The 16,687-nt window shown below is 42.5% G+C and overlaps 1 protein-coding gene across 1 annotated transcript in view; it reads left to right on the top strand.

The window, feature by feature from the left end:
- Positions 1-2,783: 2,783 nt before the first annotated feature.
- Positions 2,784-16,687, top strand: part of LOC113010456 (protein unc-13 homolog A) — a 33,757-nt gene continuing 19,853 nt past the window's right edge. The window contains exons 1-11 of the mRNA XM_026149507.2: positions 2,784-3,619; positions 7,774-7,803; positions 8,006-8,105; positions 10,350-10,467; positions 10,558-10,681; positions 11,347-11,417; positions 11,588-11,642; positions 12,038-12,067; positions 13,345-13,558; positions 14,899-15,987; positions 16,141-16,243. Coding sequence (XP_026005292.1) covers positions 3,598-3,619; positions 7,774-7,803; positions 8,006-8,105; positions 10,350-10,467; positions 10,558-10,681; positions 11,347-11,417; positions 11,588-11,642; positions 12,038-12,067; positions 13,345-13,558; positions 14,899-15,987; positions 16,141-16,243 — 1,956 coding nt within the window. The 5' untranslated portion in view covers positions 2,784-3,597. The remainder of the gene's footprint in view (positions 3,620-7,773; positions 7,804-8,005; positions 8,106-10,349; positions 10,468-10,557; positions 10,682-11,346; positions 11,418-11,587; positions 11,643-12,037; positions 12,068-13,344; positions 13,559-14,898; positions 15,988-16,140; positions 16,244-16,687) is intronic.

Below are 16,687 nucleotides of genomic sequence, written 5' to 3'. Positions count from 1 at the left end.
GTTTGCGTAATACCTCTTTAAACCCCCACCCCACACTTGATTAAAAGCTATTTATTCAGTAATCAGCAGTGGAGAACAATGGGAAAAGGCGTTAAAGGCTTTTTACACTCAAGCGTGATACAAGAAACAAAACAGTGCACAACCATGCAACTAAAAGTAGTACAGAAAATGATCTGAGAGAAAACAATATTATACTATACTTGTGAGAAGAATGTGGAATATTTTGTAAGTTAATATCGTAGCTGCCCAAGCAATTTATTTCTAAACCAGCCAACAGACAGTAGTGTGCAAAATCCTTGAGCCACACCTTATTTCTTTATATTTTGCTTCCAAGCGGCCAGACTTTCTTATACCTGGCCATTTTCAAAAGAATGCTGAATGTTGAATGAATCTGCAAACAAGGCAAAAGATAACACAGTTTGACAGGCATAAAATAGAATTTTTGCAGTGATTAGGTAATTCCAAAAGAGCTATTAGCTGAAACCTTGGCATATCTGAGCACGGTGTACAGTGTGTCCTTAAAAAAACTGAAGATATAGGGCAAGTGGAGGAGAAAAGACAAAAGAAGACGTGGCAGGCTTAAAAACAATTTATATATATATATATATATATATATATATATATATATATATATATATATATATATATATATATATATATATATATATATATCTTAACACCCAGCACGCCCCTGCGGGCGGTTTGTCCTTCAAGCTCGTATGAAAGTGATCTCAAACACACCGACAACACAGTGAACGCATACCTGGATAAAGAAAAACACACAATAGAACACTATCAGTCATTGACTGGCCTCCCCAGAGTCAGACGTCAACACTATTGAAGCAGTGTGGGATCATGATGAAAGAGAAAGGAACAAAAGGCAGCCAGAGTTTATATTTTGTAATATGGATCCACTTATATGTCTTTTTAACCTGACAGATTTTATATCACGTGCATGTGCACCAATAATAATTAATTTTCACAAGACTCAAAATAATGATGATAATCGCTTTTTTGGATATTTGCTTCATGAGCTGCTGTTCAGACCACAACATTTTTTTATCACCTTTAACTATTTCATGTATATACTCTTGCACACATTAGCTGTCACTTGGCACTGTCTATATTTCATCTTACTGTTTCTTAGTGTGACTCAACTGAGTCTATGTTTTGCAGTCTTTGCATTTCACCACTTTTACCATCTGCCTTGCTTGTCATCCTTTGACAAACCCCTGAGATGCATGTTTGATAGCGCCTATTCCACAGCAAAGCCCTTTTTTCTGTCTCCATCTCCATTGTGACACTTTCTTTGTCGGTCTGGCAAAAAACAAAACAAAAAAAGAGATTATAGCCAATGTTGTAGTGCTTTATCCACCTATAACACACATTTACAAATTTGAATGTGCTTGAATGTGTGCTGGGCTTGTTCTCATGGATGCACAGGGGTGGACTAATGAAACTCTAGTCAAAGAGTACGACACTGTACCTGAATAGTCCTGAAACTGTAGAAAGACTTCGTGGGAATGTTAGACCAGATGCTTTGGATGTTGACCTATGCTTGCAGTAATAACAAAACGCTTTTGAAAGAGTTGCATCTGAACAAACCACAGGACCACAGGAACCATGTACTGGTTTGGTGTTGGGCTCTTTGACAGTGGCGGAGGGTTGATGATTTAGTCTTGTCTTGCATCAACAGGACCTGGGCACCTTGTAGTCATTGAGTTGACCGTGAACTCCTCTGTACACCAAAGTATTCTAGAGTCAAATGTTAGGCCATCTGTCTGACAGCGAAAGCTTGGCTTAAACTGGACCAGGAATGTGATCCCAGGGAGGCACAGCAGCAAATCTACAATAGAATGGCTGAAAATAAAAAACATTTTGTAATGGCTCAGTCAAAATCCAGACCTCAACCTGACTGAAAACCTGCAGTGGGATGTTAAGAGCACTATCAAATTCCTGCAAACGTCAACGAACCGCAACAACGCCGTAAAGAAGAGTGGGCCAAGTTTCCTCCACAAGGATGGGAGAGACTGATAGAGTCATACAGACAATGATTACTCCAAGTTATTGCTTCTAAAAGGCTTCTATGAGGCTTCTATGTTGTTGGAATTAAATAATTTGCTGTGCCTCAATAATGGTATGCTTTTTATTAATAATAAGTGTTATAAAGTTATATAGTGTAGTATTAAGTGGACGCAGCCCTGAAAAATAAAGGCATGAGACCATGTGTCCTTGGGGAGTAGAAAGCTGCAGACTCTCACTCACGCTTGCCTTGGAAAATGTAGATAAGAGGGGACCATCTCTAGTGGAAAGTTACTGAGACACTGTTGTTTAGACTAGAATGGTAGTATAATAGTAGTAGCTTCTGTAATAAAACTGTTAGGGGCACACCAGCATTTTGAGATCCACGGCAGCGTGTCATGCAGGACGCATCTCCCTTCTAGAAGTAATGTGAAAGAGTAATAAAGTGTTAAATGGTCTACTGAGCAGTGTTTTGTCTTCCATCGGATGCCTCTGAGGAATCAAAAGAACTCGGTGTAGTGTTGATATTTACAGTGTGCATAGATTCTCACAACCTGCTTCTTCTTTCTTTAAATATTGATGTTATTGTTGATCATCTCAGGTAGTATTTAGCTAACTTACAGACTAGATAATTTTTTAGTACTTCCTGATGTGTAAAAGCTTAGGTTGGATAGGGTGCACTTTCTTTTTTTACCATGAGGGTACGAAGTTCTGTGGACAAGTGGATGACCTCCTGAATATTTTCAGCGGATACTGGAGTGATGCTTTTTGGGGGCTGCACTAACTGACAGTTATACAGTAAAACTCTATTTTCAGACTGATTTCTGAACATGATAGTGGATCTGCTGTGAAACCCCTATCAACACACCGAAAAGAGGGCTAAGTTAAAGGGTTAAGTGCTATTGGATGGGATTAGATTATTTACTTCATCACTGGGTGTATTTTCCATATGCATGACTTAAAAAGAAGAAGAAGAAAAAAAGACCACGGATGCTAACTTGCTAAATGAAAGCGCCACCTGATGTTGATGTTACCACCTGATCCAGCCTTGGATGTGAACTGAGAAAAATACTGGACAACTTTCTCTCTGAAGCAGTGAATGGAAATTCCTGGTCGCCATATTGTTCATTGAGTACATTACATCAGCCAAAACGATATTATTAATTACCCCACCTTCCCGCCTCCCCTTCTGGCTGCTACTCATCACCCGTGACGTCAGGGCGGCACGGCGCGGGGGAGCTGTCCTCGCGCGGAGGGTGCTGCTGCTGAAACAAGATGGCTGTGCGCGCAGGAGGAGCAGCGGCGGCGGAGGAGAGCTGAGGCAATGCAGAGGAGGGGGGGGGGCGAGGAATTTACTTCTGTGTGTCTTTCTTGTCCTGCCAAAAGAGCAACAGCCCCGCAGAGGAGGAGACGACACGCTTCCGAGATGGTGCTGATTTGTTTCCGTTACCTTTTACGGTGACGGTTTTTAACGGGGCTTTTTTATTTTTATTTTTTTTAAACGGACGGACTGACCAAACAAATCACGGAGTCTGAGTAGAGGACAGCCGGGGACGCTCAACACCGCTACCAGAGATGTCCCTGCTGTGTGTGGGAGGTAAGAGGGGAAATGAAAGAGGCCGTGAAAGCCTGCCTGTTTCATGTTATTGAAGTATCACTAACTGCACCAGCTGTCTGACAGAGCCTGCGGGCTATCAGCTCCCAGCAAAAGTGTGTATGTGTATGCGTGTGTGTGTCCCGAGCTATTGTGCTGAATAGTCATTAAATCTCAGAGCAGAAACAGCCCGTTTATTGCGTGGGGAACACCACTGGGATACTTTCAGCAGCACCGTGTGTGTTTGTTCAGCGCTGTCTGTGCTCACGTGTGTCTGACATGAAAAAAGAGCAGTTGTGACTGTTTGTAGTAGAAAGCATGAACGGGCTCTTTGACTTTCTGTAAGCCCGGGGAGAACCGCTGCATCTTCTCCCGGCTCGCACTGTTGCGGTTGCCCGGTGTAAGCCTCCGTGTGTGTCATCCACTTCATTCATTCATGCGTGGGCAGTCCAAAGAGGAGGAGGAGGAGGAGGACGAGGAAAAGCCCCTGCCGCTGCCGCACCCCTCGCCTCCTCCTCCTCCGTTCACCGTGAGGGAATACTGGCTGTAGTCTGGAGGTGCGCGTCACTTCTGCGCGTTTTCCCTCAAGCGATGCGTCACCTCCTCCCACCAGACTCCCCGAAAGCACCTGATGCTGATACTGTTGCCTCTCCGCGCGATGAATAAGCATCTGCTGTGATTGCTCATAAGCTGGAACCTCCAGCTTCACATCCAGGGCGCGGTGAACGCACACGAGGAGAGGATGAGAGAGGCGGGGGGAGATTTTACAGCGAGACACGCGGTTGTTCTCAAGTGCGTTTTTGGCATAATTTGATGATAGATTGGGGCTGAATCAGCAAAAACTTGCCACCTCAAAAAACCCAAAACTGTTTAAAAACTGTAGTCAATAGATGGAATTTAAGCAAAATTGGTGTTGAATAGCAAGTTGTCCTCTAAGAAAGTTCCAGCCAGGGCTCTCAGTGTCTTGTAATTATTCATCTACATTGCTCTGGTCTTTAAGATGCCATGAAACATGAAATGAAACTGAAGCTTTCAGTTTAAAGTCATTCCATAATAATTTAATGGGTACCTGCTTTCTCCTTTTTACATAACTTAAAGGTGACGTTTAAAGAAAGCCTAGATGAGCCTACATGCACAAGTGCACTACTGAATATTTGTAATTTTTACTTGACTATTGACTTTTATATCAATTCTCTAAAGCTGTGACTAATACAGCCTCTAAAACAGATCAAGGGTTGGGCTGTAGTGTAGACATACAGTGTAGGTGAGCTCTAGGCAGCTGTCAAATGTGTGTTAGTGGCAGCATAAAGACAAAAGAGAAGTTAAGTGGTTCGTGAAGTCACCTTTGATATGGCAGGCCCATTATGGATGCCAGCCCACCACATCTTGTCCCACCGGGTCCACCCACTGAGTGTTCCTGCTCTGAGTCAGTCCCAAGTGTCATTAAGACGCTGAGCGTTATTCATTCATAAACACTGGCTGCGGCTGTCAGTGTTGTAGTCTACGAGACTTGGCAGCGGGCCCTTTTTCTGTTCCGCTTACATCATTCATGCTTACCTGACTGGAGCTATTTCTGGCCTCCACAGTACTTCATGCCTCTCAAATAGGCAGCATTTCTTTGGCGCATCTGCCGACCAAGCAGAATTCAGACACTGATACAGATTAACTCTGAAAAACTTGGCTTCTTTTCCAGCAGATAGCCCACATACTGTACTCTGAAGTCCACTTATTCTCCCTGTCCTCTCGATTTGGACACTAAATCAGGGACTGACACTATCAGCAACTGCAGGGGCTGCTGCAGATCTCATGTATATGTGATGCTTCAGTATAAAGCACTGTCTGTCTGAGTCATGTCATCCCTCGTTTCTGTCACTGGATGGCTGAACTCAGCTCACATGATGAAAACTGCTGGCATATCAGAGATACATACCAAAAAATAAATAAATAAATAAAAAATGTATTTATTGTGGTGACAGCTGAGTTGGCGTGCAGCTGTGATGAAATGTTGTTTGCAGAGTATTTCTCATCATAACGCTCACTGTCAGAGAGATTTATGATTGCATGCTATCATTAAGCTTTAGCTTTCTGCCACTGAAAATCCAATTCACTTTTTATTGATCCTTCTTTTACATACTGCTGCTTTTCCAGGGCCGTGTTAGTGTTGACATTAAAACACAGCAGGAGGCAGGCTCTGATGGGGTCTTCCCAAACAATGTGAAGATGTAACATTGAATCAAAAATTTCATTTTCGGTTGTCTTTTACAGACATCAAAAGGAAGCAGAGTGTCAGGGCAAAACAAAAAAAAAAAATCAATGTTATTGCAAATATGATAACCCATTGTTTGGATATTTATTTGTGTTTAGCAATAAGAATGGTGGTGGATCTTAACATTACTCTCATTGCTGCAGGTGTGTGCGAGCAAGCGTACACACCTGCTGATGTAACAGCGTGCCACTTGAGTTTTTGTGTGCGGCACGAAAGAAGCGAGAAATAGAAACATACAAAAAAAATAAATAAATGAAAGTGCTCTGCTGACTCAGAGCAGTTTTTATTTTATGGTGGTTGGTTTCTGTGTGGACAAGCCTGTGGAGAGTATTGTGAAGTAATTTGTGAATTGGTGTTAAAATAGTTTTTGTTTTAAAGATCTGGTTGCATAATCTAGCGAGGCGTTTTATTAACATGTGCACACACATGTAGTGTGGGGATCTGCATGGAGGAGAGCGAGTGGGTAGTGGAGCATTAAAAATGTATGGGCGTTACGTCAGGGCTGGTAAAAAGGTGCTGCAGAGAGAGAGAGAGAGAGAGAGAGAGGAGAGCCTGGGCTTTAACTGTATACTGAAAAATCACACGTGGTGAAGGTGGAAATGTTCCCTTTGAAAGCTCGTACAATAAACCACAATCAAGCCATATAACTGAGCTCCTGCATTATGTTAAGGACTTCATAATTAAATCACTTGCTTTATATGTGCACTGTGTCTGCTACTGGGGAATTAATAAAATTGAATAAACACAATTAATAAAATTCTAGTTTGGGTTTCAGTTTAACCCTTTCCACCCTGCAAGTCCCTGTATCAGGACCATATACAAGCCCATTTTACCTAACACTCACACTCCGATTGATGCACCAGGGGTAGCTTGTGGTTCAGTATTTTGCCCAAGGGTATTTGGACGTGCAGACTAGAGAAGCTGGGCATAGAACCACCATCCTTCTGATTAGTAGACGACCCGCTCTGTCTCCTGAGCCACAGCTATCATTGGGCAACACAGTGTTTTTAGTGAATACACCTTACTGATTTAACTTGGTGCGTGATGACTCAGAAGCAACACCGTCGTGCTTGATTTCTGTCGCATCAGATTCTGTAGAGTTGCAGCTCAGCAACAAAAGCACTGCCTTTTAGGCTGAAGTAAAATTCTTAGAGCAGAAAAGTAGTGAAAATAAAAACAACAAAGTAAAACTAAATGGGAAAGGAATTAAAAATGACTTACTAAATGTATTTTAAAAAATTGATAGAATATCATTTGTCTGAGGCTGCTCATTGTTGTGTAATTGGAAAGCTCATTAAGTGTTTTCTGCATGTGTTCTTTCTCAGACTAAAAGGAACTGAAATTAATAGGATGCATTTTATGGGTTAATATGCTGTAGTGTTACTGCTCTAACCCATGAACTAAAATGAGACTGACATCTGAGCTCTATCCCGTCCGTGTATTAGCATGTAGATGCGTTGTATTTGCCGTTTCTGTATCCCACACTGATGAAACTCAGCAGGACACCCATGTTTTTCATTGCCAACTCGGCTGGAACTTATAAGCACCGAGTTCAAGTCTGGATCATTAAAATTTAGCTTCCCTGAGTCAAGACTTGAGCTATTTGTGTAAAATGTGGATGTTTGCTGTGCAGTCGTCACCAATTCCATCTGATTGGAAAGTATGCGAGGCTATTTTTTTCTTAATCTAATAATGCGATTAATTTATGCAGTAATTTGTTGTGATTTCATGTTATGTGTGTTTTACTAAAACTCACACTGTCATTTCTTGTGCATCGCAAGCATCCCCGTGTTGTCCGATTTCAGTGCAAAAGCTAAAAACAGAAGACACATTAGCATGGCAACAGATGGTGTTCCTGTGTGTCACTGTGTCCCTCTCTGTGTTTTCACAGTGAAGAAAGCCAAGCTGGATGGACCCCAAGGTAAGACCTGGGATCCTGGAAGTAACATGAGGTGCAGGGGCAGAGATATAAGTCTTTAAAAAGACTGAGCACACATTGTAAAGTCAAAGAATAGAGGGACAGGAAATCTGTTATTGTGTAGGAATACAGTTGAAGAGAGGGAGACTACCTTATTGTTTTCCATTTTAAAACACCTATTTCTTCTTCCCTTTCTCCTCAACAGAGAAGTTCAACACTTACGTGACTCTAAAAGTACAAAATGTGAAGAGCACAACCATCGCTGTCAGGGGCAACCTGCCCAGCTGGGAGCAAGACTTCATGTTGTGAGTCCTTTGTCATCTTCTGACAAAGCTTCCTCTCTTTCTCCTTCTGTACTCTCCTCTCTCTAACTGCATTCTCTTTCCATCCTCCCATCACACTCTCAACTCCAGCTACTTGAGTGCTTTCATGATGTTTTTCTTTTTTAATCTCAGCTTTTCTCCGGCCCTCTCCAGTTTTTCAGTCCATCCCAAGTGCCCTTTATCCCTGTATTGTTTCAAATATCTCTTCCTCTCTGCCTACAACTGCCTCATGCTCTTTTTCATCTGTTCTCCCTCGATACTTCTGCCCATCTCATCCTTATTCTCAACGTTGGCTCCTTCCCAGCCCCTCTCTCCTCTCCTCTTCTCTGTCATTTCCTCTAAACACAAATCCTTGTTATTCATTTTTTCAGCCTCTCCTCCTCATCCTCTCTGTATTTTATAGTCACCCCAGCACCCCTCATATTCACAGCTTGCTTTAACAATCTTTATTCACTTTAAAATTAGTTTGTTTTGTCTTATTTTACTTAGGATGTAATTGGTGGTTTCAGCCAATAAAATATTACACAACACTGAGTATTTTTCATATAGAGTGATCCAGTGTGGTACTGACAGAGTGGCAGCATATGGGTGATAAATGGTGAGAATCACTTAGCATGTGGGATGCAGCAGGCAGGATTACTGCGGCGTCCTGTGCATCTGTATGATGGTCGGAGGCGTTGAGTGGTGTGCTGGGGTTGCATCAGTGAAGCTGCGTTATGTAATGTTTGGGCTGCAGAGAGCGCCTCATGCCCCCACTCAAACCGTCTTTAAATGACTGTGCCCCCTCAGTCACCACCATGAATCAAACAGGCACTTTTCTTAAAAGGAGTCACCACCGAGATGGGAAATCCACTCCCTCCATTTCTTAATTAAAGTTCCCGATTTCTCCCTCCAGGCATGCGATACAATCACCTCCTCCACTGCCTTCATCACATTCTTACCCTCCCTCCCCCTTTTTATGCCTCACTCTCACTCTTTTTTTCTGTCCTGCTGTCTTGTAAATGTTTTATGGTTCATGCTCACATCCCAAAGGAACATGTTTTAAATTTGTCATAGCGGAGCCCAAAAGTAATTACTTGTGTTTGTTTAATGTGGGGAAAGTATTCAGATTCATTACTTAAGTAAAACTACATGTAAAACAAAGCAAAAGTCATCCAGTACACTAGAATTTAAAAATTCTTAAGTGTTCATGGCAAAATAGACTTATAGTAAGTATAAATTGTAGACCTACACTCACTGGCTGCTTTATTCAGTACACCTGCTGAACTGCTTATTGACACAAATATTGAATCAGCCCATCACATGGCAGTAACTCAATACACTGAGGCATGTAGACATGATCAATATGACCTGCTGATGTTCAAACTGAGCACGAGAATGGGTGAGAAAGGTGACTTAAGAGACTTTGAAAGTGTGAAAGTGGCATGAAAGTGGTCTGTTGGTGTCAGAAGGGCTGGTGTGACTATTTCACAAACTGCTGATCTACTGGGATTTTCCCACACAAGCATCTATAGGGTTTGCAGAGAATGATCCTAAAAAGAAAAAAGCTGATTCACACAAGCTCGTCAAAACCCGACAACAGAAAATTGGAAAAATGTTGCCTTGTGCTGTAATAGTCTCAATTTCAGTTTAGGCTCATGATAGTAGCGCAATGGTGTGGGGCATATTTTATTAGCACAGTTTTGGGTCCGTTAGTACCAACTGAGCATTGTATACCCATCCTCTGATGGCTGCTTCCAGCAGGATAACACACAATGTTGTAAAACTCAAATCATCTCAAACTGGTTTCTTGAACATGACAGTGAGTTCACTGTCCTTCAGTGACCTGCACAGTCACTAGGTCTCTCTTCACCTTTGGGATATGGTGGAACAGGAGATTTACATCATCTGTGTGCAGCTGGCAAATCAGCAGCATCTGTGTGATGCTCAAGTATATCAGGCATACCTTTAAAAAAGTGGTTATGCAGGAAAAATATTTTATTTGACACTGATATGTGAAACAATGTGAAAGTGTCCTAATTTATAGTTACACAACTGTGCCATTTAATCTACTAACACAGGTTTTTTTTTAATCTGTTACAATGTTTTGCATTTTATAAGCTAATCATATGTTCCTAATGAAATAGTACAGCATTAGTCTCTTTAATACTCTTAAAGTCTATAGACGCATGCAATAGTCAAACTCTTTGTCTGGATTTTGGACTTGAATTTTCTTTGTCTTCACAGTGAAATTAACCGCCTAGACCTGGGTCTGACAGTAGAGGTGTGGAACAAAGGATTAATCTGGGACACCATGGTTGGCACTGTGTGGATTCCACTTCACAGCATCCGGCAGTCCAATGAGGTTTGACACTAACCACGATCACAACTTTAGAAATAGCTGTCAAGTGGTGGTTGAGGACTCTTCACTCAGTTTTATGTTTGTGTAATGCAGGAAGGTCCAGGGGAGTGGCTCACGCTGGACTCTCAGGTCATCATGGCTGATAATGAGATCTGTGGCACCAAAGATCCCACCCTCCACCTGGTTTTACTCGATACGCGCTTCGAACTGCCTCTAGGTGAGAAATCAATATTCACATCAAAACCAGAAACTGTCAGTTGGTGGGAAAAAAATGAGAATTTGAAATTACAGGAAGTCATCAATCCTGTTGGCAACCGGGGGGATATGGAGCAAATAAATTATGTCTGTTGGTACATTTTCACAGCAAACAGTGATAAATGAGGACCAATAATTTCTGACTGATTAATTAAGCTGACCTACTTTTCAATTCTATGTTTGAGAGGACGTCGTGTGCAGATGTGTGTCATGGAGGGCAGTGTTTGTGCTCTTCTTTTCTCGGTGATCAAGCTGTGTTCCACTTAGCATTGATTAGGTGTCATTTTCATGCTGTTTCCCCTTCCTGTAGTCAATATTGCACACCTGACTCCACAGTTTGTGGACCTGACCTATTTATAGGTACTTGGCTTTAGACCTGTAAGTGGAGGAGGGCAATTTTCAATGTCACTGTATCCTAGTTAGACCAAAGTTTCCAATCTCAATAATATTTACGGATGGCTTGTTATACAATACTTTGTCTTCATTTGGGTCACCTTTCATTTGTGACATAGAACAAAACAGTTCTTATGCAGACAGTCCTGTGAAAAACTATTTTAAGTGCTTATTTAGGAGAAGCTCTGTTTTTGCTGTGTTTGTAAGTGAGCCTTTCTCACTGGTTGTTTGCAGATATCCCAGAGGATGAAGCACGGTACTGGGCCAAAAAACTGGAGCAGCTCAATGCCATGAGGGACCAAGATGTAAGCTGTTACCCAGTTTGATTTAATATCCCTACGGCACATCCGTACTTTTTAGGAACAAGCCAACATGATTAATTGGGGGAATATTTTTCAGTTTACGAGATGAAATCCAACATTTTCTCCACTTCTGTTTCATTATTTTTCAATTATCCTCACGGTCTCGGCTCCAGTATTCATACCAGGAGGAACAGGAACGCCCTCTGCGTGTGCCAGGAACCCAGTGCTGTAAGTAACCCGTCGCTGTTTTTACAAATCAGTTTGTGCTTAACAGGAGAATTATGTGTCTAGCTTCAGAGATGTAATTAGTTTAAGATCAGCATGTGCATGGTGCATATAACCACACGAGGGTTGTTGAGCATAAGATGGGGAAAAGGGCCCGGATATCTGCACTGTAAAGAGATCGATAGCGTTAGATATCCAGAGGCGAGCTCCTCCAGAATCCTCTGTGTTTCGACCATTAACTCCGTCTGCAAGGCTTGCTGAGCCAGCTGTCTGGAAAGGCTTTCCATTCACCACCTCCATCTTGGAAATTTGAAGTGTTTAATGGCACGGAATCATGTTTACGTTTTAACACCGGTATAATTCATAATCAATACTGACATCCTCCTGTTTCCCTGCAGGTAACTGGAGTCTGTGGGGAGACCAACAAAGTAAGTGTACATACACTCACACTTTCTAAATTGCTTTGACTCTGCAATCCATCATTAGATTTGAAATCAAGCAATATGATCAATGGAGCGCTGACTTTGAGCTTCAATTTGAGGTCGTTTTCATGTAGTTGTATATCGGGTGAACTGTGTTGGAGTGATTGTGATTTCAGCCACCTCTGAAAGCTGTGAGGCTATATTAAATTCCATATGTGGTAGTCACAGCAGTACAAACAAATATCTACTTCCAGTAGCAGTGTTACTTGTTACTGCAGGTAATAAACAGACCTTTGTTTACGGCCATGCTGGTAAACAAAAATGACTTCAATGACAAAGTTTACATATTATTTCAAGTAATTTCGATGAACTAAACTTTTAACATTAGTTACTATTTTATTTATTTATTTTATACAGTGATTGAAAGAAAAAAAAATCAGCATCTCATTGTCCGGACATTCAAATCTACACAAAAAGTCTCCTTTGTCTCGCTTCCTTCCTGACTATCGCTTTCTCTCTCACTGTGATTAGCAGATGGTGTTATATAAGTGCCTTTCAGACTCACCCACACAACTGCAGCGATTCATCTCTCTTCACTCAGATTTTAAAAAAAGGAAAAAGCAGGGAGTGGGGTGTGATGATGGATGCTGAGCTGATGGAGAGGGGAGAAACAGGCAAAGAGAGAGAGAGACGGGGGGCACACGTGGGGGACATGAAGTTTGATGCCTTTAATTAGTGTTTTTACATGCCCAGGCGGATGAAGATGAAGGTGCGAGCGGTGCAGCGGCTGCCTCCATCAGTGGCTTTCAGAGTGCAAAAGATGATGGATAATGATGAATGATTAATAGATAGCTGGTTTCTCTTTCGACTGCTTCAGCACTGTTCAAGTCGGTCATCACTTCCCTCTGGGATTTTTAATCTAATCCAATCTATGGACACCACAGAAAAGTAAAGCGTCCCCTCAGCAAGCGGCATAGATTTACATTCGGCTATGACGGGAGGGTGAGAGGGAACATGCTGATATTCGTCGTGTGCTTCATGTTTCACTTCACTTTGAATGGCCTGCAGTTTATGGGTGTAGCTGGGGTTCAGCGGCTCATCTTTATTATCTGTAATTACCATAGTGTAAAAAATTGGTTTAGTGCTGATTAGAGCCTCTTATCTCTATACCACATGACGGTTTCATTATTTTCATGGTAAATTATTCTGAATTTCTTCTTCCGGCTATAGCAAATTGTGAAGTTTTTTTTTTTCTTGCTATGAATGTGTGTGCTCCTCTGTAGATGAAGACCCAGATAGTGCTGTGGACGACAGAGACAGCGACTACCGCAGTGAAACCAGTAACAGCATCCCCCCTCCCTACTACAGCACATCCCAACCCAACGCCTCTGTCCACCAGTATCCTATCAGCCACCAGCACCGCAACTCCAGAAGCTTCTCTTACCCTCGCTCTGGCAACAGCCATGACCTCGACTACCACCATCAGAGGACTGTCAGGTGTGTTTCTGCTTTGGTGTAGGCGTGTCTGTCCCAACAGTACCATGGCTGGCAGATTAGATGTGATGTTTAGTTCAGCTATAACCAATTTTGTCGCAGACGTTTTGATCTTCTATAGTAAGAAAAGACACAGGGGATATTAAAAAAAAAAAGTATTTTTCCAGGTGCCTCAATAAGCCACGACAATATGATAATGGCCTGCATGAACAATACCTGGCACCTAAGTGGAAATCAGCCATGAATCATTCATGAATCATTCATTAATTCATGTCCGCCTGTGTTTTTCCTGCTGTGACAAGTCAGAAAGTCCTGTTAATGACTCAGTACAGTTAATGAAAATGTTCAGTGTCTTTGGTGCACATGCAAGCCTTTCATTGGTTTTTTCAGACAAAAAGCTGCATCTGTTTCAGAGTTGTTTACAACACTGTTAGACCTCTCAACATTTACATATCTTCCACAGAGTTAGAATGAAAATATACATTCATCCACACTCTGCTTTATGAATTATTCAGGTGGCAATCTCATGGTCAATACTGCACATAAGATTAGCTGTCTCTGTGAGTGTATTGGACAGGGCAACCTCCTCACATCCCCGCACATCCTTCTTCATCTCTTCCTCTCAGCTCTCTGCACTCGCTCCCTCTCTGCACTTTTGTTTTGTCACCGTGCTCACCATCCCTCCTCTCTTCACCGTCTGCCTCTCCCTCATTCATCCTTTTTCTTCTCTGTGCCTCTATTTTGTTTTTAATAACCCCATTCATCAAATAGCATGAATAAGTTTTCCCCATTTGTTGCATTTCTTGATGCTTTTTTCATTTTTCCTTGGTCAGCTTTCTCGGGGCCTCATACCTTTCTGTTCTGCTCTATTTCTTGCTACTTGTCTGGTACTCTTGTATCCCTGGTGCTTTTCATTGATTAGCCATCAGCATTATTTCAGGCGGCCTCAAGACATGTAGAAAAGGTATTTTGTTGAGCTGTCTAGCAGTGTATCAGCCATAAAGGGCTCTAATATAGTGCTCTATAAGCATTTTTAAGATAATAGTTCATAGAGGGATGGTAAACCATTTATTCTACATATGCCTAGATACTCACTAATATACATGTAATAATAGCATAAATTATAGTGTATGTATGTTTATTATAAAACTGTCAACCTTTTCTTAGTACCTTGGGTACTCTCCAGGCAATGCTGTCTTGCATTTTTATATTTTTCTCTTCTCTTCTCTTCTCTTCTCTTCTCTTCTCTTCTCTTCTCTTCTCTTCTCTTCTCTTCTCTTCTCTTCTCTTCTCTTCTCTTCTCTTCTCTTCTCTTCTCTTCTCTTCTCTTCTCCTCCCTCCAGTCCCACTGGGAGCTATGCATCATCTGCAGAGCTCAGCCGGTGCAGCAGTCAGCTGAGCGAGGAAGACTACGGTGGTGAGTACGGGGAGAGGGACCTTTACGATGAGAATGACTCCTACCATTCCTGTCACTCCTCCGTTAGCTATAGTAAAGGCTCTCCAGACTGGGACCCTGATGAGACTCAGGGGGCGTACAGCGATGAAGGTGGCTACAGCAAAGATGGAGGAGAAGAGGCTGCTCTGTATGAGGAGGATGACGGAGGACTGTTATATGAAGGAGAAGAGGAAGGCCTCTATGAGGATGAGGAGATGATGTATGATGATGAGGATTTGTACAATTTGGATGGGACCCTCAGTGAGGACATGGAACCTCCCTTCACTCCCACTCCAACCTCAACTGCCCCTCCAGCACTTGATGTACCCAACTCCAGGCCCCCTCTAGAGAAGCAAAACTCCCTGCACCAACAGCAGCCTCCTGCTCAACCCTCTAACCAGTCCAACCAGGCTCATTCTGCTGGTATGGCACCAACAACACAGTCCCCTTCTGGTCAACAAACAGCCCAACCGCCCAAACAACCCCAGACCCAAACACAACCCCAGCCGCAGCCAGCTCCTTCTGCCACGTCCTTCTTCTCCATGGCCAAACCTCTAACAGCTGCTGTCACAGGATTGGCTTCCAGTTTCCTGTCTTCTGTCCCCACAGCCCAGCCAGCTCAGTCTCACCCTTCACCTTCAGCTGTATCTCAGCAAAACCATTCTGCTGCAGCTAACTCTGTCCCTCCATCTCACCCAGCCACTTTGGCTAACTCAGCCCCTGCTGCATCCCAGCCCCCTTCCAAAGCAATGGGCCCTTCATCTGAGCAAACCCCATCTAATCTCAATGATCTGGCGACCCAGTCAATGTCATTTGAAGACCAGGCTCCCATGGTTGAGGAGGAACCATGGCTAGAGCAGGAAACAATGCTGGAGAAGGAGGCCAGAACCCCTCCCGCACAGAATGAAGAGATGATTCCCATTGAGCAGAAAGAGGAGAATTTTGAAGAAAGCAGACCCGTGACCCCAGATGAGGAAAAAGAGATGCCACCTGAGAGGTAGGATTGAAGGTTGAATGGAAATAAGATCAATTCACTGAATCAACAAAAAAAATCAGAGCTGAAAAGTTGTTTTCACAAAGATCTTTTCAGCTGAAAACAACTTTTCTTCAGCTGAAAAAAGTCAAAAAATGTTGTTGTTTTTTCTTTTAGTCCTCCAGTAACAGAGGAGCCCAAAGAGCCAGTTGATCCAGCAGTTAGAGCCAAAGAGAACTGGCACAGACTCTACAACAAGGTCTTAGAACAACTCCGGGAGGTAAGTGCACCATTTACTCCCAGTCTCAGCTCTGACCGAGCCACACCCTTCCAGCCTCACTGCAACAGTCCACTCAACTGAGCTGTGTGCCTGATTCAGCTCCACCCAGTGATATCAAAAATACACCTCAGTTCCAGGGACTCTAAAGTGTCTACCAGGTCTCTGAAATATGTATGCGCTATCCATTATTTATGTGCAGAGGCAGGGTACATACACTAACTTCTTGAGTTCTGTTTTGATAGTGTTTTATGCAGACTTAATGTGTTTCATATTCTATAATTGATACCTTTTTGGCTTCCTTAAAAATAAAAATACTTGGCAGGGAGCAAACTTCATATTTTAGCCTGGGTGCAGCTCCACACCACTGCTTGACAAGAACTGCATGGCCTAGCCAGATACATTAAGTTTTGCTTGGTCGGTTTTCACTTGCATATTTTATTTATA

This window comes from Astatotilapia calliptera, chromosome 18 (genome assembly GCF_964374335.1).
Source record: "Astatotilapia calliptera chromosome 18, fAstCal68.1, whole genome shotgun sequence".
Lineage (NCBI taxonomy): Eukaryota > Metazoa > Chordata > Actinopteri > Cichliformes > Cichlidae > Astatotilapia > Astatotilapia calliptera.
The sequence above is the reverse complement of the archived record's forward strand: the minus strand, read 5'-3'. Positions and strand labels throughout refer to the sequence as shown.